This window comes from Megascapheus bottae, chromosome 25, assembly GCF_031878675.1.
Source record: "Megascapheus bottae isolate mThoBot1 chromosome 25, mThoBot2.hap1, whole genome shotgun sequence".
NCBI classification, from domain to species: domain Eukaryota; kingdom Metazoa; phylum Chordata; class Mammalia; order Rodentia; family Geomyidae; genus Megascapheus; species Megascapheus bottae.
Genome location: NC_143533.1, coordinates 23,342,043 through 23,365,439, shown reverse-complemented (window position 1 = coordinate 23,365,439; position 23,397 = coordinate 23,342,043). Strand labels below are relative to the sequence as shown.

The 23,397-nt window shown below is 48.7% G+C and overlaps 2 protein-coding genes and 1 long non-coding RNA gene across 3 annotated transcripts in view; 1 reads left to right on the top strand and 2 right to left on the bottom strand.

The window, feature by feature from the left end:
• Eif2ak4 (eukaryotic translation initiation factor 2 alpha kinase 4) overlaps positions 1-19,217 on the top strand; it is a 53,048-nt gene extending 33,831 nt beyond the window's left edge. The window contains exons 24-39 of the mRNA XM_090318621.1: positions 1,005-1,054; positions 2,002-2,170; positions 2,705-2,821; positions 3,743-3,808; positions 5,910-6,080; positions 6,323-6,457; positions 7,068-7,175; positions 8,632-8,760; positions 9,080-9,166; positions 11,894-12,006; positions 13,900-13,958; positions 14,507-14,604; positions 15,873-15,941; positions 16,596-16,640; positions 18,063-18,181; positions 18,925-19,217. Coding sequence (XP_090174747.1) covers positions 1,005-1,054; positions 2,002-2,170; positions 2,705-2,821; positions 3,743-3,808; positions 5,910-6,080; positions 6,323-6,457; positions 7,068-7,175; positions 8,632-8,760; positions 9,080-9,166; positions 11,894-12,006; positions 13,900-13,958; positions 14,507-14,604; positions 15,873-15,941; positions 16,596-16,640; positions 18,063-18,181; positions 18,925-18,982 — 1,593 coding nt within the window. The 3' untranslated portion in view covers positions 18,983-19,217. The remainder of the gene's footprint in view (positions 1-1,004; positions 1,055-2,001; positions 2,171-2,704; positions 2,822-3,742; positions 3,809-5,909; positions 6,081-6,322; positions 6,458-7,067; positions 7,176-8,631; positions 8,761-9,079; positions 9,167-11,893; positions 12,007-13,899; positions 13,959-14,506; positions 14,605-15,872; positions 15,942-16,595; positions 16,641-18,062; positions 18,182-18,924) is intronic.
• Positions 2,789-11,215, bottom strand: LOC150046653 (uncharacterized). Its single transcript, XR_016532622.1, has 4 exons — positions 10,947-11,215; positions 5,895-6,454; positions 3,694-3,970; positions 2,789-2,867 (listed from the first exon to the last, which is right to left on the bottom strand). It is a non-coding gene; the product is annotated as an uncharacterized LOC150046653 (long non-coding RNA).
• Positions 19,218-19,954: 737 nt separating the features above from the next.
• Positions 19,955-23,170, bottom strand: Srp14 (signal recognition particle 14). Its single transcript, XM_090318620.1, has 5 exons — positions 23,062-23,170; positions 22,860-22,932; positions 21,966-22,078; positions 20,901-20,933; positions 19,955-20,271 (listed from the first exon to the last, which is right to left on the bottom strand). Exons 1-5 carry the CDS (start codon positions 23,083-23,085, stop codon positions 20,182-20,184), a joined length of 333 nt encoding a protein of 110 aa, XP_090174746.1. The 5' UTR covers positions 23,086-23,170; the 3' UTR covers positions 19,955-20,181.
• Between the last annotated feature and the right edge of the window lie 227 nt (positions 23,171-23,397).

Here is a 23,397-nt window from a genome sequence, read left to right as displayed (position 1 = left end):
CTCAGGGACAGCATCCAGGCCCTGAGTTCAAGCCCTAGGACCAGCAAAGGAAAAAAAAGTCATCTATAGTGTTGTTGTTGTTGTTATTTTAACAGTACTGGATTTGGGTCTCGGGGCTCATGCTTGTAAAGGGGTATCTTACCATTTGAGCCACACATTTAGACTTAGTAAATGGAAGACCTTTGAGTTCAAACCCCAGTATCTCAAAGAAAAACAATTTCCAAAAGATTGGTAGGAAAAGTGGGATATTCATTCTATGAGATAATAGTACTCTGATTATATTATTGTGACGTTTGTAAAACTCACCAGAAGATTAGTGACTTGTAAAGCTTTTAGTTTGATTGTATTAAAATAGAGCAGACTAAATTCAAGTGACAGTGAGTTTTCCTCAAGTCTAAGAAACGCCTTTGCCAGATGGCCTGACTAGAAGTGGCATCCACTGACTGAAGGATGCGGGGACATTTCAAACATCTGGTGTACAGCTGAAGGCCCCGTCACCCAGGGACAGGTTGCATTCCAAAACCCATGCAAGCATTAGAGTTTGTCCCTATGTAAGGCTGGTAGGCTACTGCAGTGCTGGGCCATTAAATCTATGTACCACTGGTACATAGGCAGGTTTTTGTTTGTTTTGGTCATGGGGCTTCAACTCTGGGCCTTGACGCTATCCCTGAGCTCTTCAGCTCAAGGCTAGCACTCTACCACTTAAGCCACAGCACCACTTCCAGTTTTCTGGTGATTAATTGGAGATTAGTGTCTCACAGACTTCTGTGCCTGGGCTGGCTTTGAACCATGATCCTCAGATCTCAGCCTGCTGAGTAGCTAGGATGACAGGCGTGAGCCACTGGTGCCCAGATCATATAGGCAGTTTTGTTTTTGTTTTTTGTTTTTTTTTTTTAACATGAACGATAACAGTTTAAAAGGAAAAACGATAATTTGTGAGTTAAAGTTCAATAATGCTATTATTGTAAAACTCGAATAATGCATTTTAAAACTGTATCTTGCAGGTCCCTTTTGCGAGATATGTGGCAAGAAATAACATCCTGAACTTAAAACGGTGAGAAAAGAGCCTTGCTCCCATGTGGCGGACATGGGAAGAACCAGAGAGGGCGGTCCTTATCCTCAGTGGTCCTTCCACAGTAGAGAGTTCTGGGATCCAAGTACTGCAGCCTGACTCCTCCCTCCTTCCCTCCCAAGGCCCTGCAGCTCATTACATTCACAAATGGCCACTTAAGGGGGGAGGGGGCTGCCCTTGATCACAGATGGCCGCTTTAAATTTCAGTTGGAGGGCCAACCAGCCCGCCCTCTGTGTGAGAACGGCTCACACAGGTAATGGAACAAAAGCCATGTGTAGCGAAACAGTAAGCCCGCAAGAATGCTGAGATGAAGGCTCTCGGTGCTGGGGAAGGTGTCTGGACACTCAGATGGCGCAGGGTTCAGAGGCTGAGAGCTGGAGAGGTGACGAGGCATTGTCGCATAGAGGCAGCCTCGTGCTTTTATTATGGCTCCAAGAGAGCCGTTACCAGCCAGTCCTTGATGAGCTTCTCCCAGTAGCAGCAGGCACCAAAGGAGAGTCATTTTGGTGTATAGTTTCACCCTCCTTTCCACATTAAACAAACGAAGTCCCATAGCAGACTAATGCAGAAATGGGAATCCTGCCCTAGGTCCCGTGATACCTTTCTATCCCAAGCTGGCACAGCCCTGGGGCTTGTTCTCAGGGCCTGGGCACTGCCCCGTCGCATTTTTTGCTCAAGGCTGGCATTGTACTACATGAGCCACAGCTCCGCTTCTGGTGGTTAATTGGAGATAAAAGTCTTACGGACTTTCCTGACCTAGCTGGCTTTGAACCATGATCCCGGCATGAGCCACTGGCTTCTGGCCCAGCAGCCTTTTCGATTCTAGCACTGACCACGTTTGTATCCGTATGTCTTGTGTCTCACAATTCCCTGTACAGATTTGTTTCCTCTAAGCAGTAACCTCAGAAATCTGCCTTTGTCGCTGCAGTTACTGCATAGAGCGGGTGTTCAGACCTCGCAAGCTAGATCGCTTCCACCCCAAGATGCTTCTGGAGTGTGCCTTTGACATCGTCACGTCCACCACCAACAGCTCTCTGCCCACGGCGGAGACCATCTACACCATCTACGAGGTCATCCAGGAGTTCTCGGCGCTCCAGGTTCCCGTTGTAGCACCTCATGTTCTCCTTGTAGATGGCGGGGACGCCTGGCTTTGTGCTCCCCTGAGCAACTGCCATGAGGCTCTGAGGCTCCTCTCGGGCTGGCCTCGACACCCTGGCAGGAACTGGCCCACAGGACTGATGGATCTGGATCGTTTCTCTGCTCATTCTTGCAAGATTCAGGAGATGAGGCTCTGTGGCCCCCACCCCTCCCCACGCATGCTCTGCCGGCATCGCACTGGCCCTGTCCAGACAGCCTGACCGTCCTGCCTCGCCCTTGTCTTCCCCACCCTCCCAGTTCCCTGGGACGCAGGTGGCCCTGGGCTCCTTTTCTCCAAACACCAGGGGAGCTCGTTCCCAGCACAGCCCTCACACTGTTGCCTGTATCCCACCGTACCCCAACTGGGCGCCGGGATGCTAAAATCCACTCCTTCCGAGGTGTTAAAATGATAAATTTATGGTAGGATTCTAGACTTGGTCGTGAACCTGCATCCCTTCTGGGAGGAATATAATGGGAATTTCTCTGTGTCCCAGGAAAGAACTTACAGCATTTACTTGAACCATACAATGATACTGGAAGCGGTACTCCTGCACTGTGGGATTCCAGAAGACAAACTGAGCCAGGTCTATGTCATCCTGTGTGATGCTGTGGTAAGCGCTTGATGACGTCACTTGGTGTTGAACGACTGTTTTGTTGCTGAGGAAACCATAAAACGAAATCAGGAGCTTTATCTCCTTCATTACCATGAGATAAAACAACCAAATGGTGTTAATTACATTAACTGCTAACAAGGGTTTCTGAGCTTTAATTCTGTGCTCAGCACCCAGCCACTAGTAGCCTCCGGCCTGAGCACTGTCCTTGGGGTTTTTCCTCAAGACTAGTGTCCTGCTACTTGAGCCACAGCACCACTTCCAGCTTTTCTATGTATGTGGTAGTGAGGAATCGAACCCGGGTCTTTGTGCATGCGAGGCAAGCACTCTACCACTAGGCCAAACTCCCTGGCCCTTGTCATTTAAATTCTTCACTTCCACTTTGAGCCATAGCACTTCTTCTTGTTTTCTGGTGGTTAATGGGAGATAAGAGTCTCAGGGACTTCGCAGCCTGGTCTGGTTTTGAACTGCAGTCCTCAGATCTCAGCCTCTTGAGTAGCTGGGATTACAGGTGTGAGCCCAGCACCTGGGCTCTGCTTTTCTTTTTTTGACAATGTCTTACTTTTTGTTAGCACAGGTCTGGTTAGCAGAGGTCCTATCTCTTTCTTGCCACAGTTGAAATGACAAACACGTGCTATCCTGTCCACACAGAATCACCTAGCACTGGGCCTGCTATTAAACAGATAGATCTTGCCCTTCCAGCATCTTCTGTCAGGATTTTTCAGATTTTAAAACTAATGTTAAGTATGGTTTTCTGTGAAGGGGGGTGGGGGCAGTTACTTTATTCATAGAATTAGATCTATCCTCTGCAGTTAGGTACACTTTGTCCTGCATGAAGGATATCATTGTCAGAACACTCCCAGAAATGGTACCTGGGTTGGGGCTGAAGTCCAGTCTTTCACAGTTCCTTTTCTGTTTCAGACAGAGAAGCTGACAAGGAGAGAAGTAGAGGCTAAATTTTGCAATCTGTCTTTGCCTTCGAACAGTGTAAGTGCCCTTCGATGGACTGGCACACCGTGCTCCATTCATTCCACGAGGCCAGATGGCGTTGCCAGCTTCTTGTTAGCCGGGAGGTGGGGCCCTTGCTTCCCCGCAGCTCGCAGACGCCGCTTCCCCTTCAGTGCTGGGTATCATGGCAACATCTGGTGTCTGAAGAGAGAAACTGTTACTGCCAGCAAAGACTCTCCACATGTCTTCTTGATGTGCTAGAGTCAGCTTCCTCTCCCTTACCCATCCCCTCCTGTCTCTTTCTCTTTTTAGTGGGTGGGAGGATTTGAGACAAAGTCCCACTATGGAGCTCAGACTGGCCTTGAACTCGCGTTCCTCCTGCCTCAGCCTGATGAGTGCTGGGATTGCAGGAGTACACCACCGTACCTGACTCCCAAAAGATTCTTTGAACCAGTGTCGAGAAGCAAAAAGTGTCGCAAATACCACATCCTTGTGATAGCTGCAGTGTGGCTAAAATTCCCACTTCCTTTCTTTTAAAAACTTTTAGTTATATGCCAGGCAAGGTGGCTCATGCCTGTAATCCCAGCTACTCAGGAGGTTGGGATCTGAGGATCGAGGTGAGATTCCTATCTCCAATTTACCACCAGAAAACTGGAAATGGCACTGTGGCTCCAGGGGTAGGGTGGTAGCCTTGAGCTGAAGAGCTCAGGGACAGTGCCCAGGCCCAGAATTCAAGTCTCATGACTAGACAAAAAAAAATAAAAATTATTTATTTGGGGCCGGGAGTTTGGCCTAGTGGTTAAAGTGCTTGCCTAGCATGCACGAAGACCCGGGTTCAATTCCTTGGTACCACATACATAGAAAAAAGCTGGAAGTGGTGCTGAGGCTCAAGTGTTAGAGCTCTAGCCTTGAGAAAGTCCAAGGACAGTGCTCAGGCCCTGAGCTCAAGCCCAGGACTGGCAAAAAAAAAAAATTATTTATTTATGATTTATTGATTTATTGTCCTGGGATTTGAACTCTGGGCCTGGGCTTTGTCCCTGAGCTCTTCAGCTCAAGGCTACAACCCTACCCCTGGAGCCACATTGCCACTTCCAAATTTCTAGTGGTTAATTGGAGATAAGAATCTCAGGGACTTTAGTGCTCTGCTGGCTTTGAACCCAGATCCTCAGATCTCAGCCTCCTGAGTAGCTAGGATTACCAGGTGTGAGCCACCAGCACCCAGCCCGATTCCTTTCTTCTTGCTGCGTTTCTGGTTCTTGGTGATAGTGTCATCCAGGTTTATGTTTGTTTAGTTTTCAGAAGGAAAGTAGGTTCTGATTGAAGCATTGATATTTGCATTATTTTTAAATGCAGGTTGGAGAAAGGAGAAAATGGTACGAAAGAACCTTCAGTATCCCACTCAGTCTTTCTCTATACATGAGCTGCCTAAAACCCAAAGAGACTGACTTGTCCAGAGTCACACATTGTTAGTTAAATGGTGCCTACTCTACTACTTCTGCAAGTTTGATGATGAACCTGTTCCATTTAGATGAGCCAGGATCTGCCTGTCGTCTTCAAGTCGCTGTCATGCTATGTCTTAGTGATTTCTAGTTTAGGCTCTGGTCACTTCTCCCTGGCTGTTCCTCGCACCTGTGTACCTCCCCGTTTTTGACTTCCTCCTGTCGGACGCCCGAGTCTGTGCTAATATCCCTGGCTCCCACCTCCAGCAGGATGGGGCCCGTTGGTTGAGAACCCAGAGGCTGTCTACAGGGGACTCTCGTGAGGCTTCTTGCAGGAATGAAGGGAAGTTTCCATTGCTAATCCTTTAGAGCAGGTCAGATTTTTGCCTTCTTGGCCCCTGTGTGCGCACCTGTGGTAACAGAAATGAGAAGGAAAAGGCAGGGGAGCATTCTGTGCTTATCCTCAGACAGAATGCTTTGCTAGGACCAGAGTCTGCTCTGCATTACCTAAAGGCATGATGCGTGGTCCAGATGGGTTTAAAGCACTTCTACTTCCAAACTGCAGCAAGGGCTAAACTCATGTTTGGCTACAGGATCCCCACTCCTGGAGGAAGTGCAGGATCTCCACCCAGGCCCCCAGTGTGCGCAGCGTCGGGCAGCTGGGGTGGCCCTGGCAGCTGACCTACCTCTTTCTTTTCCAGCTGTGTCGACTCTACAAGTTTATTGAGCAGAAGGGGGATTTGCAAGATGTAATGCCAGTGATAAACTCCCTAATAAAACAGAAAACGGGTGTTGCACCATTGGTGAAATACGGCTTAAAAGACCTAGAGGAGGTTATCGGCCTGCTGAAGAAATTTGGCATCAAGTTACAGGTTTGGCAACTCTTCCGTCCTGGCAGGGATTCAGGGTTCGAATGGGTTCGCTTCCTTGATGCCAGAAGACCTACATTCCTAGAATTCGGTTCTGTTTCCATCTGGTTGTTTTGGAGAGGGATCCTGTCCTTGTACAGAAGCCTGAGAGGTTGAGCGTCGCTTGCGCGGCAGGCCCCACCCTTAGCCAGGCCAGGGCAGGACCTGTCAGCCTGTGACAGGTCTGTGTGACACCATCTCCGCAGGTGCTGGTCAACCTGGGCCTGGTTTACAAGGTGCAGCAGCACAGCGGGATCATCTTCCAGTTCGTGGCATTCATCCGGCGGAGGCAGAGGGCTGTGCCAGAAATCCTCGCCGCCGGCGGCAGATATGACCTGCTGGTGAGGAATTAAGCAAAACGTTGAAGCGGCAGTGTACCTGAGTGTTTGCAGTGGTTATCTTTGAGCTAGGGTCTCACTTACTGCCAGGCTTGCCCGTGACAGGCACACCCCACCATGCCAGCTTCTTCTGTGAAGATGGACTCTTGCAGATGTTTCTGCCTGGGATGTCACCCTCCCATGTAGCTGGGGTGACAGGCACATACCACTGTCCCCGCTTCTGGTCAACAGTCTGTGTCTGCCTCGAAAACCCCCTGGCGCCCCCAGCTCCAGGAGACTCTGGAGGTTGGGCTTCTCTGGAGCTCCCTTCAGTTCTGAATTTTCCCCAAGTTTGGCACTTGCTATCTCAGCCTTTCGAGGGTTTGAGGTCAGGTACTCCATCACACGAGCCATACCCTCGAGCCCTTTCTGCTTTAGTTACTTTTCTAATTGGATCTCGGGGGCAGGGGGGGGGATTTGTTTTTTCTTTGCTTTTTACTCTGAATCTTTGCCTCCAAAGTGGGGTTTACAGGTACTATACATAGCAATAATGGTAAGACCTTGCTTTTTAAGAGTTTCTTGCCCTGTAATCTGATTTCCTATTTCCTAACCAGAACTCTGGGTCCCTCCACAGATCCCCCAGTTTCGAGGCCCACAGGCTCTAGGGCCCGTTCCTACTGCCATTGGTGTCAGCATCGCCATAGACAAAATATTTGCCGCTGTCCTCAACACAGAAGATCCTGTGAGTGTGCCGGACCTTCCCATCCCTCGCGCCACGTTTGCTTGTCCTGGCTAAGCGCAAGAGGCGGGCTAAGCGCCTCTCCTGTCCTCATGCCCTCGCTAGTCCATGCTGCAGCAGTGCCACAGAGGCTGTGCTCGGCTCACTTGTGTTTCTTTTGGTTTTGTTTCTTTTGCCAGTCCTGGGCTTGAACTCAGGACATGGGCACTGTCCCTGAGCTCTTTAGCTCAAGGATAGCGCTCCACCACTTGAGCCACAGTGTCATTTTCAGTTTTCTGGTGGTTAATTGGAGATAGGAGTCTCAAGGACTTTCACGCCCCAGCTGCCTTTGAACTTCCACCCTCAGATCTCAGCCTTCTGCGTCGCTAGGATTATAGGCATGAGCCACCCACCTCCAATTCAACTCGGTTCTGTTTCTCCCCACCCGGAGCCACTTTGAGATGCATGCTGCAGGTGGTGTAGCTTCTGATAGACCAACTATGAGTCCTCCCTGGATTTGGGACATGAGTAGGCCTCAGATGTGGCAGCGTAGTCTGCCGTTCCACGGGGCCAGGGCAGCAGTCCTGGCATCCCCAGCATCCCCTGCCATGTCCTTGGCTCTCCAGCTGGTGACTTTCCTCAGCTGCTCCTCCCGCCAAGCCTCCTGCAAACATCTGCAGTGCACTGTGGGTGTGCTCCATGCAGACTTGCCAAACGTCTTGGTCACACATCCCGCTGTGGCCTGGAAAGCTACACACGGTTCTCTTTCCTTGTGTTTCGGGCAGCACGGCTTTCCCAGAGGAAGGGTCCTCAAGGCTCAGGGTCGTAAAGCCATTCCTGTCGTAAAAGCTGAATAGTTGAAGCTAGCCCTCACCTGTAATCCTAGCTGCTTGGGGGCTGAAGGCTGAGAATCATGGTTCAAAGCCAGGCCAGGTAGAATACTCCAAAAGACTCTACTAAATTAACAAGCCAGAAAAGCTCCACTGTAGCTGTGGCGTAAGTGGGAGAACTCCAACCTAGAGCAAAAATGTCAAGCAAGACTGGGCGCCCGTGGCTCACACCTGTAATCCTAGCTACTCAGGAAACTGAGAGCTCAGGGTCGGCGTTCTAAGCCAGACAAATCCTCAAGACTCTTATCTACAGTTAGCCAGCAAAAAGCCAAAGTGAGAGGCACTGGGCACTGTCTCTGAGCTTCATTTCCTCAGGGCTTGCACTCTACCACTTGAGCCACAGTGCCACTTCCGGCCTTTTCTCCTTATGTGGTACTGAGGAATGGAACCCAGGGCTTCATGCATGCTAGGTAAGCACCCTACCACTAAGCCACGTTCCCAGCACCAATGTCCTTTTCAAAAGCAAAGCCATCCACAACTGGGCTGTGGCTCAGAATTCCAAAAGTGCCTAGGTGCCCATGGGCACCACTGTGGGGACCCTGCCACACCTGTACGGTTGTCTCTCAGTGTCGCCCTCTGTGTCTGACCAGGTGACAGTGAGCTCCTGTGACCTCCTGGTGGTCAGCGTCGGGCAGATGTCCATGTCCAGGGCCATCACCCTAACCCAGAAACTCTGGGCGGCGGGCATCACGGCGGAAGTCATGTACGACTGGTCACAGGTAACAGCCGTGGGCGCCTGCCATGGCCTGTGGCCCCATCCACACACTGCCTCACAGCTGGGTGACTTGCATTTCTGAAAGCCGGGGGTCAAAGTCAGCGGCGCTCGGGCCACGGTTGGCCGGGGCAGCCTCTTTGCAGGGCCCATGTCCTGGCTACAGCACTTCAAAGGCACCGTGAGCACAGTTGCTCACACCCCTAGCAGCCCGCCTGCCCTGCGTCCTGGGTCTTCTTGCGCAATACTCACGTCCCTGAAATGAGCGTGCGTGCCTTGTTCTCCTCTCCCTCGTTCCTGACCCGGCTCCACTGCGTGTGTTTCAGTCCCTAGAGGAACTGCAGGAGCACTGCCGCCATCACGAGATCACCTACGTGGCGCTGGTCTCCGATAAAGAAGGAAGCCACGTCAAGGTAAAGACGCGTTTCCCAAGCTGGGCACCACCTGCCTGGGCACCGAGGCCACGGGGGTGCCGGCTGCAGGGGAGGCGGGACACCCATGCGGTGGCTGGCCCTATCCTGTGTCACTCTGGGGAAAGGGGATACAGTGAGGAGGGGTACCTGAGCACTTGCCATGCTTGGAAACAAAACCAGGGAGAACTGTGATTGAGTTTCTTCCTGCTTTCTTCCCTCGTTCTTTCTCCACCTTAAAAAATAATAATATGGGCCAGGAGTTTGGCCTAGTGGTAAGAGTGCTTGCCTAGCATGCATGAAGACCTGGGTTCAATTCCTTGGTACCGCATACATAGAAAAAGCTGGAAGTGGTGCTGTGGCTCAAGTGGCGGAATGCTAGCCTTGAGAAAAGCCCAAGGACAGTGCTCAGGCCCTGAGTTTAAGCCCCACGACTAGCAAAAAAAAAAAAAATAAAAATAAGAATAAGAATAACAGACAAAGCCGGGTGTGATGGCTCAGGCCTGTAATCCTAGCTATTCAGGAGGATGAGATCTGAGGATCTTGGTTCAAAGCCAGCCCAGAAGTGGAACTGAGGCTCCAGGGGTAGGGCGTTAGCCTTGAGCTGAAGAGCTCAGGGACAGCGCCCAGGCCCAGAGTTCAAGTCCCATGACCGACAAAAAAATAAAAAAGAATAACAAAGCTGTATTGTAAGCCTGCCTTATGAGTGGATTTACGCAATCATGACCAAAAGAAAAAAAGTTCAAGGGTTGGAGGTATGGCTCAGTGGGTATAGCACCAGCCAGTGACCAAAAGTAAACTCAGTACCAAAAAGGCAAAAAGGTACTGAACTCAATTCCCAGCCTTGGACCAAAAAAAAAAAAGGAAATTTCAAATGTGAAAGTATTTAATTTCTATCATGAGACATATACATATATATATGCATTTTATAACAGCATGCTTCTGTTTCTCCCTCATCTTCTGTGCTATTATTGCCAAATATTTTTGTGTTGTGCCCCATAATATCTCATATGTATGTTATATATATATATATGTTATATATATATATATATAATTTTTTTGTTGCTACTGGGGTTCAAACTTGAGGATTCACATTTGTCTTGGAAACCACCTCCCACTTGAGCCATACCCCTGCCCATTTACTTTCATTGTTATCCAGATAAGGTCTTGGATTTTGCCTGGGCAGACCTGAACTATATGTGATCCTCTTACAATTCCCACTGTAGCTAGAATGACAGACATACATTAGTATGTTGGTTGAGATTGGGTCTCAAACTTTTTGCCTGTCCTGAGCTTGAACTACAGTCCTCCTTATCTCTGCCTCCTGAGAAGATGAATTACAGGCATGAGCTACTTCATGGAACTATAAATATGCTTTTTAAATTTAATTATTTTTTCATAAAGGGCTTTCTAAAATTGTTTTTTGGGGTTTTTTTTTGGTCAGGTATTGGGCTTGATCTCAGGGCCTGGGTGCTGTCACTGAGCCACCACCTTCCTTCTCTTTCTTTCTTCTTTTTCCTTTTTTCACAGTCCTGGGGCTTGAACTCAAGGCCTGAGCACTGTCCTTGGGCTTTCTCGAGGCTAGCACTGTTCCATTTCAGCCATAATACCACTTCTGGTTTTCTAATGGTTAATTGAGGATAAGAATCTCAGAGACTTTACTGCCCAGACTGGCTTTGAACTGTGATCCTTAGATCTCAACCTCCGGAGTAGCTAGGATTACAGGCGTAAGCCACCAGTGCCCAGCTTAGGGGTATCGTTTATATTTTACCTACCTACTTACCATTTCTGGCACTTGGTAGAGAATTCCAGAATCATAGTACACTGCTTTGACTATTAACAAACTTAAACTGAAGAGTCAGGACATGGTTCCTAAATTTTACATCAACTGGTGCTACATCTGCCCTTTAGTATAGTCAAAATAACTTCCTCCTTCTCCAAAACAAAGCTTAGGGAATAATTGACATCTCCCCAGCAAAGAATCCTCTTTTCTGACCTAGACATGCCAGGTACTAGCATGGTGGCATGCATTCCAAACCCTCCACTGCCTGGTGAGCCTCTTCTGCTCGCTGTGAACCCACAATGCTTTGGCAACTTGTCTCTACGGGTGACACTGGAATTCTGCAGTGTTTGAGCATGCTCTGACTGCATAGGGAAGCTCTCTGATCTCCTGCCTCTAGAACCCATACTCCTAATGCAGCCTGCGGATGAACAGGTCCTTAGCAACCATGCAGCTCTTTCGGTGCATACTGAACTCACCACCACCTCACACCCGTATGGTTCTTCCACAGTTCCCACGTCTGGCTGGCATTTCAGAAGGAAGGCTCCAGTACAGGACTTCATGTTTATTTCTGGTTCATTTAGCTACATCACTAAGCCTGTCAAGCTCCTTTGAATGTTACTTGTGCTTCCACTTATGGTAGGTCAGTAGCATCTCATTTTTGGAAAGTGTAAGGAACCACTTGTGTCATCAGATCAGTGTGCTAGAGTGCTTGCCTAGCATACACCAAGACCAAGGTTCAATTCCTCGGTACCACATGCATAGAAAAAGCTGGGAGTGGTGCTGAGGCTCAAGTGGTAGAGTTCTAGCCTTGAGAAAGTCCAAGGACAGTGCTCAGGCCTGAGCTCAAGCAAGCCCCAAAGCTGGCCAAAAAAAACCCAACACTGGCACCAAACCTGAGGTGGGCTTCAGGAACCCCCACATGACAAGCTCATGGCCTCCTTTCTAAGGTGAAGTCTTTTGAGAAGGAAAGGCAGACCGAGAAGCGTGTCTTGGAGTCCGATCTCGTGGACCATGTTTTGCAAAAACTGAGGACCAAAGTCAGCGACGAGAGGAATACCAGGTAACTTAGTGAACGAAAGCCCAGAAGATTGGCAGAAAATACCTGTGATTAGTTTTAAAGGTAATTCTTTTGGGAAATCAAAACAAGTCAGGATCACTTTAAATCCGAGCATCTACCTGAATTCACAGTTGTGTTCCTTCTGTGCAATCAGTCAGTATGACTGAATTATCTGGCCTTTGATTTCGGGTCATACCTCACTTTCCACATTAGTTTTCCATAACTGAGTTCATCTGTTTTGTCTTGCTATCACAAAGAACCCCAGCTGGGTCCTGGAAGCCTCCATGGCCTATCATTTCCTATCACTCCCACCATGTCCCATTGCACCTGGGGACCAAGCCTCTGTGACATGAACCTTTGAAGGACACGCTCGAGCTGCAGCCCAGCATGGGAATGCTTCCAAGCGAGGATCCACGCGTGCATGCTGCTGCTGCTTCAGTCTGTTAATGGCTGACTGGGGCTGCATTTTTTGCATGGACCTTGATTGGTGTCATGGAAAAATAGCTCATGTTCTCAGAGCGTGAGAGATGTTCAGCCACCTGAATCCACTTTTACCGAAGGAATATAAAGCGTTAAAAATAAACGGAACGCTGGGCACTGTGGCTCCCACTTACAGTTCTAGCTACTGAGGGAGCTGAAGTCTAAGGATCTCAGTTCAAAGCCAGAGCACTGATGTTGAGCAAAAAACGAAGGACACCAAGTCCTAGCTCCAATACAGGTGATTGATAAGAGAGGCAGATGATTGATGGATATCAAATAAATGTAACACTTCCACTTTCAGAAAGTTACATTATAATTTTTTTTGTTTTTGTTTTTTGGGGTTTTTTTTTGGGGGGGGAATGTCATAGGGCTTGAATTCTACCTGAGTGTTGTCCCTAAGCTCTTCAGCTCAAGGCTACCACCCTTGAGCTAAGCCCCACTTCCGTTTTCTAGAGGTTAATTGGAGATGAGAGTCTCAAGTCCTTTTGTGCCAGGGCTGGCTTTGAACCTTGATCCTTAGATCTTAGCCTCCTGAGCAGCTAGGATAACAGGTGTGAGCCACCATGCCAGCTACAGTATTGTTTTTCCACTGGAGAACGGCTAAGGTATCTCTGAAGACATATTTTATAATAGTTCTCAGACTTCTTGTCTGACGTACTTCCTATAACACAACTGAGTAACTGGGTGGACCTTCGATGACGCATAGAGGAGACGGGCACCAGTGGCTCACGCCTGTCACCTTACTACTCAGGAGGCTGAGATCTGAAGATCTTGGTTCAAAGCCAGACTGGCAAGGAAGTCTGTGGAATTCTTATCTCCAGTTAACCACCAGAAAACCAGGAGTGGCGCTGTGGCACAGAGTGGTAGAGTGCTAGCCATGAGCAAAATAGCTCAGGGACAGCGCCTAGGCCCGGAGTTCAAGCCCCATGACTGACCCAAAAAAAAAAAAAAGGACGGGCATCTTTCTCCATGCACATGATTATCATTTCCCCTCGATGTCCTATTGTGTCTCCTACACGCTGTAAATTAACTCAGAGCTTGAAAGTGCACTGTCGTCCATTTCTGAGATGCCCTTTGCTGTACATTCTCCTGTGGGGAGCAGAAAGAGCCCTCTGGTACACCTCCTTCTAGAGCCAGGATTTCAGGCTTGCCGAGCTGAGAAATCAGAATGTTCTTTAGGCATTTATTAACTTGAAATTACACTTCTTTTACTTGCTCTTGACCAAAAGCATAACTCAATGCAATTTTTGTTTTGGCTTTTTATTTTTTACCTCCCCCACCCCCTACACACCCCACTAATAACCAAGAGGAGAGTGTTCAGTAGAAAAAGTGGCAAAGGGAACTCTGTCAGCTGGGTTACCTGTTGCTTTTTGCCTTATGCACTGTTTCTAATTGTTTCTGTTTGCTTATTTTTAGAGAAGCTTCCGATAATCTTGCAGTGCAGAATCTGAAGGGGTCATTTTCTAACACTTCAGGTATAATGACTAATTACATCGTGAACATGTCATGCATCTGCCCGAAGTACTGGGGATGGTGTGTCACTTGGGACATGGGAATTATCTTTCCAAAGTAACATCTACAGTAAAGTGCACCCCATGGAACACACTCCTTCCACGAAGCAGCGGAGCCCACACCCAAGAAGCACTGCGAGTGTGGTGTGGTACATCGGCCCCCCTGTCACACTCCTACAAGTTGTATATTCTTCCTTTGATTCCATTTATTGTAGTAGATGGAATGTGGACAACTTTGACCAGACCAAGGAAAACTGAAGAGAAGTATTTCAAGCTAGGTATGGTGGTACTCACCTGCAAACCCAGTCCTCGGGAAGCTGAGGCGGGAGATGAGGAGTTTGAGGCCAGATTGAGCTATCTCAGAAACATAAGGAATAAAACAATGCAAAGCCCACTGTGATCAAGCCCTTAGAAGCACGGCAGGATGTCTGCTGAGAAACCGCTGTCTCTCTCTAGTGTTCTCTAGAAACTGAGCACAGACAAGGCTGTACCCTTGGCACTTTCTTTTTCAGGTTTGTTTGAGATTCACGGAGCTCCAGTTGTGCCCATCGTGAGTGTAGTAGCCCCAGAGAAGCTGTCAGCCAGCACGAGGCGGCGGTATGAGACCCAGGTACTCGGGGCCCGACACCCCCCCTCCCCCTTGGCTCTAGCAAGGAAGGAAAACAAGAAACATGGGTTTCCTGGAGATAGTTGTCTTCCCTTTTCCTTGCCCTGGTGGCTTCTGACATGTCTTCAGCGCAGAGCATTTTTTGATGGCAGGATTCAGCCCCATGGCCTCACAATACGGAACTGGCGTCTGCGTGCCTGCTGCTAACACAATCTTTCCAGTCTCCCAGTTGGGGCCGGTTGGTTTCTCAAAACATTGGAGGTCAATCACAAGGCGCAAAGCATATGTTCTGCTATGTGCTGTATACCTGATGCTACCCTAGGCTGGGTAAAACACTGACACAAGCCTAGTCCTCAAGGCACTGCAGCCTGGGAAGTGTATGCACCATCTGGACAAGATGAAGATAGAATGCTGAGCTCGGTGCAGGGAGCGTGAATGTTAGAGTGTGCTGAGGACGTGTGGGAAGGGCATAAAAGGGCCCTGAGCAGCTGGAAGAAAAAAAGCAACGGCCAGGTGCCAGCGTCTCAAGCCTGTAATCCTAGTTACTCAGGAGGCGAAGAGCTAAGGGTCATAGCTCGACGTCAGCCCAAGCAGGAAAGTCAGTGAGACTCTTACCTCCAATAAATTACTCAAAAAAGCCAGGAGTGGCACTTGTGGCTCAAGTGATAGAGCACTAGCCTTGAGCAAAAGGAGCTCAGAGACAGCAGCCAGGTCCCGAGTTCCAAGCCCCAGGACTGGCCAAAAATAAAAGTGGAAGGTCAAGCAACCTCTCTTTCTGGGCTCTCCAAGCTGGTTCTTGGGATTTGGTTGGGATCCATTTCCTGTCTGGCTGCCACCATCACCTACTACCCTTCAGTTTTATCTCCTGTCACCTTCCTAAATGAGCTGAAATCTCAGCCCTAAAACTCGATGCTCTCATGAGCACAGGTTCACTGCACTGAGCTTTTTTTTTTTCCCCATTGCCTGAGACCAAGATTCAAACTTCCAGCCTGACACTCATCGTCTGGCATTCTACCACCTGAGCCATGCCACCAGCATGCCCTCCCCCCCGCACCAGCCATTACCTGGCATCATTTCATTTCGACACAAGCAACAAGCAGCATGAAGGATTCGTAGATGATCAAGATAGTTGTAGAATCTTTTTTTCCATGAGATCACAGGCTAGATATCCCCGCCTCTCTGAGGCAGAGTAAGAGTACTTCCCTAAACACTGGGCTTTGTTGTCTGGGAAGACATCTTGGTTTAACGTGCACTTCCTTTCGTCTTACTAGGTACAAACCCGACTTCAGACCACCCTTGCCAACTTACATCAGAAAAGCAGTGAAATTGAAATTTTGGCTGTAAGTCCTTCCTTAGCACTGGCCATGCTGTCGGTGAAGCCCTGAGCACTCCGGGCACTTTTATGTCTGCAGACTTGGTTGTTCTGATGTGAGCCATACACAAATCTAAACGTATACAAAGTGGGGAGGGGCCAGGAGTGGGGCCTCGTGGTAGAGTGCTCGCCTCGCATACATGAAAGCCCTAGGTTTGAGTCTTTGGTACCGCATACACAGAAAAAGGCACAAGTGATGCTGTGGCTCAAGTGGTAGAGTGCTAGGCTTAAGCAAAAGTGCTCAAGTACAGTGTCCAGGCCCTGAGTTCAAGCCCTGGGACCGGCCCAAAAAAAGGGGGAGGGGGAATGGAAGATTTCTTTGTTGCTTCTTTCTTCCTCTGAAACAGGAGGAGGAGGAGAATAATTTTTCTGTTTCAGATCATTCCTTACTAAGCTTACAAGTACCTGCAGAAGTTTCAAAGCTTTGAGGTTCAGGGCATGGGTCTGGGCTGTGGCCCCCACTGCTTCTTAGCCCCGCTATGCTGAGATGTTATTACTGCGTGCTCTAAGTTTAGCCCAGTAGCATTTCACATGCTACCAGCCATCAAAGTGACAGCATCTCAAGTCAACAAGGCTGCTTTGAGTCCTCCCGCAGTTGATACGCATTTCTGTGTGTTCACAGGTCGACTTGCCCAAAGAAACAATCCTGCAGTTCTTATCACTAGAGGTAAGTGATGTGAACTCTGCTATACTGTGTCCTTTGCTGTTACTTTACTAAAAGAAAACTGAAAATGGGACTGGGAGTGTGGCGTGGTGGTAGAATGCTTGCCTAGCATGCCTTGGGTTTGATTTTTGGGTTGTCACATACAGGGAGAAAGCTCAAGGACAGTGCCCAGGCCATAAGTTCAAACCCCAGGACTGACAAAAAAAAGGGAAAATGAAAACTGAAAATGGCATTCTGTTTTGTAACAGATACTATTTGTCTAGCAGAAATTTCATGATGTTGGTACTTTTAGGTATTAATTAGTACTAAATTCATGATACCCAGCTAGTAAGTAGATCTACGTTTTATCTTATAACATTGAAGTTGGGAAGTCACCACTTAGGCAAAAAAAAAAAAATCTCATGAGGTTAAATTCATGCTGAAGTTCAGCACGAAATGTGTTTTGTCCTGTTGAGGTTTGACCATGCTGTCTCAAACCATCCCAGATAAGGAAATTCATTTGTAGATAAGAACTACATAAGGGGCCGGGAGTTTGGCCTACTGGTTAAAGTGCTTGCCTAGCATGCACGAAGACCGGGGTTCGATTCCTTGGTACCACATACATAGGAAAAAGCCGGAAGTGGTGCTGAGGCTCAAGTGGTAGAGCTCTAGCCTTGAGAAAGTCCAAGGACAGTGCTCAGGCCCTGAGCTCAAGCCCAGGACTGGGGAAAAAAAAAAAAAAATCGGGCCGGGAGTTTGGCCTAGTGGTTAAAGTGCTTGCCTAGCATGCATGAAGACCTAGGTTCGATTCCTCGGTACCACATACATAGAAAAAAGCCAGAAGTGGTGCTGAGCTCAAGTGGTAGAGCTCTAGCCTTGAGAAAATCCAAGGTCATTGCTCAGGCCCTGAGCTCAAGCCCAGGACTGGCAAAAAAAAAAAAAAAAAAAAAAAAAAAAACTACATAGATCCTTTCGTGTGTGTGTACACACACACACACATACACATACACATATATATGTATGTATGTATGCCTGTGTGTGTGTGTATATTACAAAAACATACTTTTATCATCCAATCGTGTAAATAAACTTTCAGCCTGGCCCTGGTGACCCATACCTGTAATCCTAGCTACTCAGGAGGCTGAGATCTGATTCAAAGCCAGCCCAGGCAGGGGTGGCTTATTTCCCGTTAATCACAGAAAAAGCCCAAAGTTGTGCTGTAGCTTAAGTAGTAGAGTCTTGAGTAAAAGAAGCTTACAGTCAGTGCCCAGATCCAGAGTTCAAGGCCCAGAACCAGGAAAAACAAACGATGCAGGCTCCAGTTGTGTTCCTCTCATTTCACTATACTGGCACATCAAAAGGGAAGAATGGCATGAGCACTGCGGTGATGAATCAGAACCCAGCTGCCATGTTGCCAAGTGTGTGTGTGTGTTTCTCTCATCCTAGTGGGATGGTGATGAGCAGGCATTTAACATGACTGTGAAGCAGCTGCTGTCTCGCCTGCCAAAGCAAAGATACCTCAAACTAGTCTGTGATGAAATTTACAACATCAAAGTTGAAAAAAAGTAAGTCATCTCTTCAGTCTGGCAGGTTTCACATGGCAGAAGACAGATCACATTGTCACTCGTGTGTGGGATCTTGAACAGCCTCCCCCGCCCCCCCAAAAAAAGGCAAGACTGTTTGTTGGTAGGACAGGAAGAGTGATAGAGCCGTTGTAGGCAAAGTACTTTATATATGCACATGAAAAGTATGGTTTAAAAGTGGGAGACAACTGCCAGGTTCTGGTGGCTCACACCTATAATCCGAACTTCTCAGGAGGCTGAGATCTGAAAATTGTGGTTCAAAGCCAGACTAGGCAGGAAAGTCCATGAGACACTTATCTCCAGTTAGACTCCAAAAAGCCAGAAGCAGGAGCTTGTGGTAGAACCCTAGCCTTGAGCACAAAAGCGAAGACTTCCATGTACTTTGCCTGCACTTTAAAAAAAAAGTTTACAGAAGAGCTTCAGAGTAAAGTGTGTTGTTAAGACCACAGCTGGCAACCAGCTCATCAGTCGTGTATCAGCACAGCGAGCCCCAGCAGACATCACCCTTGTCGCTCACTTAGCCTTACGTCGAGTATCAAATGCCAACCTTTGGTGTCACTGTCCCACTCAAAGGACCAGGAGGAGGGTAGGAGGGACGAAGGGTCTCCTTACTAGGACCGCTCACTGCAGACCCATGATGGCCACAGCTTGTCAGCTTAGAGGCTTGACTCCCCTCCATCATCCCAAAGCGCTTACCGTGTGTTCTAAAAATACTTCTTTTGCAGAGTTTCTGTGCTGTTCCTGTACAGCTACAGAGATGACTACTACAGAATTCTGTTCTGACCCCACGGGACGGTCACTGGGATGGAGTTCACACACACACGGCCCACACTAGAATAGTGAATGGAATGTTGTACATTCGGGGTCATTTTAATTAACTTTAAATTCTAGGAAACTGTCCTGCCAAGTTTAGCTTTGTCATTTTTTTCATATGTAATGTATTATAAATTTATCTTTTTGGATGTAATAAATGCTTTCATATAACTGCTGCTTTTCTGCTAGGAATCTATTGTTAACACTGTGATTTTATGGAATTGAGACACAGGGGTCCTGCTCTTCCCTTGATCCAATGTGCAAGCACGTGAAGAATACTAATATTTTTTTTCCAAATTGGTTAAAAAGACCAAAACTCATTACCTTGGGCTCCGCATTGTTTTTGTTTCTTGGAGGAGGGGTTTTTTGGGACAGTGTCTCACCGTGTAGCCCAGCTGAGGCCACACTCTTCTTCATGGTACTGCCTCGGCCTCTGGGGCACCAGGGTTACAGGCATCTATCACCATGCCCAGAGAACCTTCCATTTTCACAGCTTCACAGTATGTTTGCCCTAATGTTAGGCACACTCTTATTTGGTGTAACTCACTTACTTTTATTTTGCCAGTTGTGGGGCTTGAACTCAGGGCCCAGGCACTGTCCCTGAGCTGCTTTTGCTCAAAGCCAGAGCTCTACCACTTGAGCCGCAGCACCACTTCTGCATATGTGGTACTGAGGAATTGAACCCAGGGCTTCATGCATGCCAGGCAAGCACTTTACCACTAAGCCACATTCCCAGTCTTCATTTACATTTGCCAAAGGCACTGTGATGGCAAAACTGCACAAGCAGGTAAGAAGTATTTCCATAAGATACAAAATGTTTATAAAATTGTCAGACTTCAAGTCCAGTATACATCTTAAAACCCGCTCATTAATGTGACTCCCAGAATTTCTAGCTGCTACCAAGACTATTAAAATAGGGTGGAAAGAGGAGTAAGTAAGATAGTCGGTACGAGACAGGTTTAATGATACACTGCTCTTCCCAGAGAAATTTAACAGGAATATACAGCCATGCAGTGCAGATCCCAAACACACTGGCTTCCTACCAGTGACCCTGGAAACATCACAACCCTTGTCTTCCTGGAGAACAGTTACCAGTGGAGAAAGGAAAAGCCAAAAAGGAAAAACAGCAATTCTGTAATTAGCTGGTAATGGCGGGAGTCTGGTGCTCTTCACTGGGCTGTTTTGGCCTTCTTACTCTTGTTCTTCTTGTCTCTCTTCTTCAGCCCATCCATGTTAGCTCTGAGCAGGTTTGAGTAAGCCTGGAGGACAGAGCACAAGCACAGTACGCAGAGGGCACACTGACAGGACAGCTGCCTTCGTCCACAGTGGACTGAGGGAAGCGTCCCAGGGGCTGGCCAGTGCAAACAGCGTGCACATGAAGCTCACATCATTGCAGCTCTGCAACTCACCCCGCCCCACTGAGTTGCAGGTGCATTGGTTTTTAAGTAAAGGGAAGGGACAAGCAGCTTCTCATTCAGCAGCACTAGAGGTAGCATCAAGTCTAAGATAGGAAAACCTCACCAAAAATATCGGCGGCGACATTCAGCCGGGTGGGTGGGTTTTTTGTTGTTTTTGTTTTTTTTTGGGGGGGGGGGCCTGTCTTGGGGCTTGAATTCAAGGTCTGGTCACTGTCCTGGGACACTTTTTGCTCAAAGCTAGCGTTCTACCACTTGAGCCACAGCACCACTTCTGGCTTTTTCTGTGTATATGATAACCAAGGAATCGAGCCCAGGGCTTCGTGCAAGCTAGGCAAGCACTCTACCACTAGGCCACACTCCCAGCCCTGATGGCTTTTATTTAGAAAATACTGGTAAAACAACAGGAGAGCAGTGAACCAGATAGCAAGTCACAGTTCATAGAAGGGGGCAGGGAAACATTAGGAACTCACCATCTGAAATTTATTCACTTCTTTGGAGCTCACCTGGAAAGGAAGGAAAAAGAAGTCACCCTCTGGCTCCCCTCCATCTCAAAAGGCCTCCATGAAGACAACATTTCCTGAGCTTTTCAGCTTAATGCTACCGCCCTACCCCTGGATCACAGCCCCACTTCCAATTTTGTAGTGATTAATTGATGGACTTAAGCCAGCACAGGTAAGGTGGCTCACGCCTGTAATCCTAGCTACTCAGGAAGCTGAGATCTGAGGATCAAGGTTCAAAGCCAGCCCAGGCACAAAGGGACCAGAGACTCTTATCTCCAATTAACCTCTAGAAAACAGGAAGTGGGATTTGGCTCAAGATAGAATGGTTGCCTTGGGCTGAAGAGTTCAGGGACAGTGCCTGGGCCTAGAGTTCAAACCTCATGATCCACCAAAAAAAAAAAAAAGTCACAGACTTTAAGACTTTAGTGCCCAGGGTGGCTTTGAACTTCAATCATCAGATCTCAGCCTCCTGAGTAGCTAGGATTACAGGAGTGAGCCACAGTTCCTGGCTCTAATCTTAAAACTTCAGCTTCAGGTCAGAAGGCTCTAAAGACGTTTTCTACTCCACTTCCTTTGGAGAATAAGCAAAGTAGTGTCTTGTTTCTTTTCTTTTTTTGCCAGTCTTGGACTTTGAGCTCATGGCCTGAGCACTGTCCTTAGTCCTTGGGCTTTCCTCAAGTCTGGAGCTCTATCCCTTGAGCCACAGCACCACTTCTGGCTTTTTTTTTTTCCCTATGTATGTGGTACCAAGGAATCCAACCCAGGTCTTCATGCACGCTAGGCAAGTGCTCTACCACTAGGCCAAATTCCCAGCCCAGTAGCATCTTTTTCTACAGGAGAACTGCACCAAGACGTGGCAGATAGAAGCAGGCCACTAAAGAAGCCCTGGTCCTCAGTGCTGTTAAAATCTTGTATACAGTCAGGCATGGCGTGTAATCCCAGCACTGGGGAGCACAGACAGGAAAGTAAAGAGCTTGTGCCTAGCTAGAGCTACATGACCAGAACCCTGTCTCAAAAGAGAATGTTCTAGCTCACCACAGTGCTGATCTTCTTCTTCCCATCAGTAGCTCTCAACAAACACTTATTTTCTGCGGGTTCAAGACCCTCCACAGAACCCTTCCTTGGAATGGGTTTTGTCCGACCATCATCTGCAGGAAGAAGACAACATGGTGAACATTACTATGAGGTGATAAGCTTCTAATGGGAGGAGGATCCCAACTAAGTTGGAGTTGTGCCCCCTCCCCACAGCTGAGACCCTATCTGAAAAACAGAAAAAAAGGGGGGGGCACTAGGCATGGCTCAAGCTACAGAATACCTTATTGAGGGCAGGGGTAGGAGTTGACACAGGTGACCTAACCCAATGACACTGCCCTAATTCTGTTAACCACACCATCCATCATCTCGGGGTTGGGCAAACCACAGAAAACACTAACGTCAAAGCATATAAGACCTCGCAAATGAGCCAGGCACAGTTGGCTCGGGTCTGTCATCCTAGCTACTCCGGAGGCCCAGGGCGAGAGGTTCGAAGCCAGCCAGGGCAGGAAAGTCAACCAAACTCCAATTAACCATCAGAAAACTGGAAGTGATGCTGTCACAGAGCAAAAAAAAAAACCAAAATCTGGGAGACAGCAGCGGGCCCTGACCGGACAATGAACAAATCCAACAGCGGCAGCTGTGCTCCCTTACCCAAGAGGCGACGCGCCTGGAGGGGGCCCCGCGGAGTTCCCGGGGCCCAGGACCCGCTCCCGGCCGGCAGCGGCGTGGGGGCGTGGTTAGCGGACCCAGGCCACGCCCATCGGCTGGCCACGCCCGCCACCCGGCCCCGCCCTCTCCCGACCACGCCTCCCTGTCACGCCCACCTCTGGCCCCGCCTCCCTGCCCCGCCCTCCCCTGGCCACGCCCACCTCCCCGGCCCCGCCCGAGGCTCACACTTCTTCAAGGTGATGAACACGCTCCCCAGCGGGCGGCACTTCTGGAACAGCCTGGTCAGCTCCGTCAGGAACTGCAACACAACAGGCCCGGCCCCGTGAGGACACTTCAGAGCCAGCCCCGTCCCTCCCGCCAAACGAGGCAGGTCTCCAGCGGAGCCCCCCGACGACCTGCGCCCGGCGCCCGTCACGTCTGGACTCACCTGCTCGCTCTCCAACAGCACCATGGCGGCGCGCCACGGCCCACCAGTGAGCTACAGCCCCAGACCGCTACGGCCGGAAGTCGAGCCTGCTGGGGGCGGGACTTCCTCTGTGAGGCTGACTGCTAGGCTCTTCCACCAATCCCTGACTCCGTAGTTCCCTTTTTCTCCCTCCCCTCCCTGCAGCTGCCACTCAGACTCGCGCCTGCGCTCAGAAACTCCCCTGTCTGAGCCCGGGTGGAAAGAACCCGGATGGCGTTTGTGTTTCTTGGGGTTTCAGTCAATAAAAACAACTCCAGTAAGTATGAAGGGATGAGAGCAGAAGGAAGATTGGATAGA

Excerpts from the sequence above, each read along its gene's own strand:
- Srp14 (XM_090318620.1), bottom strand. The coding sequence starts at position 23,085 with ATGGTGCTGTTGGAGAGCGAGCAG. Across the intron at positions 22,933-23,061 it reads TGCTGTTGGAGAGCGAGCAG|TTCCTGACGGAGCTGACCAG; the intron begins GTGAGTCCAGAC and ends GTTGTGTTGCAG. Across the intron at positions 22,079-22,859 it reads GTTCATCACCTTGAAGAAGT|ATGATGGTCGGACAAAACCC; the intron begins GTGAGCCTCGGG and ends TTCTTCCTGCAG.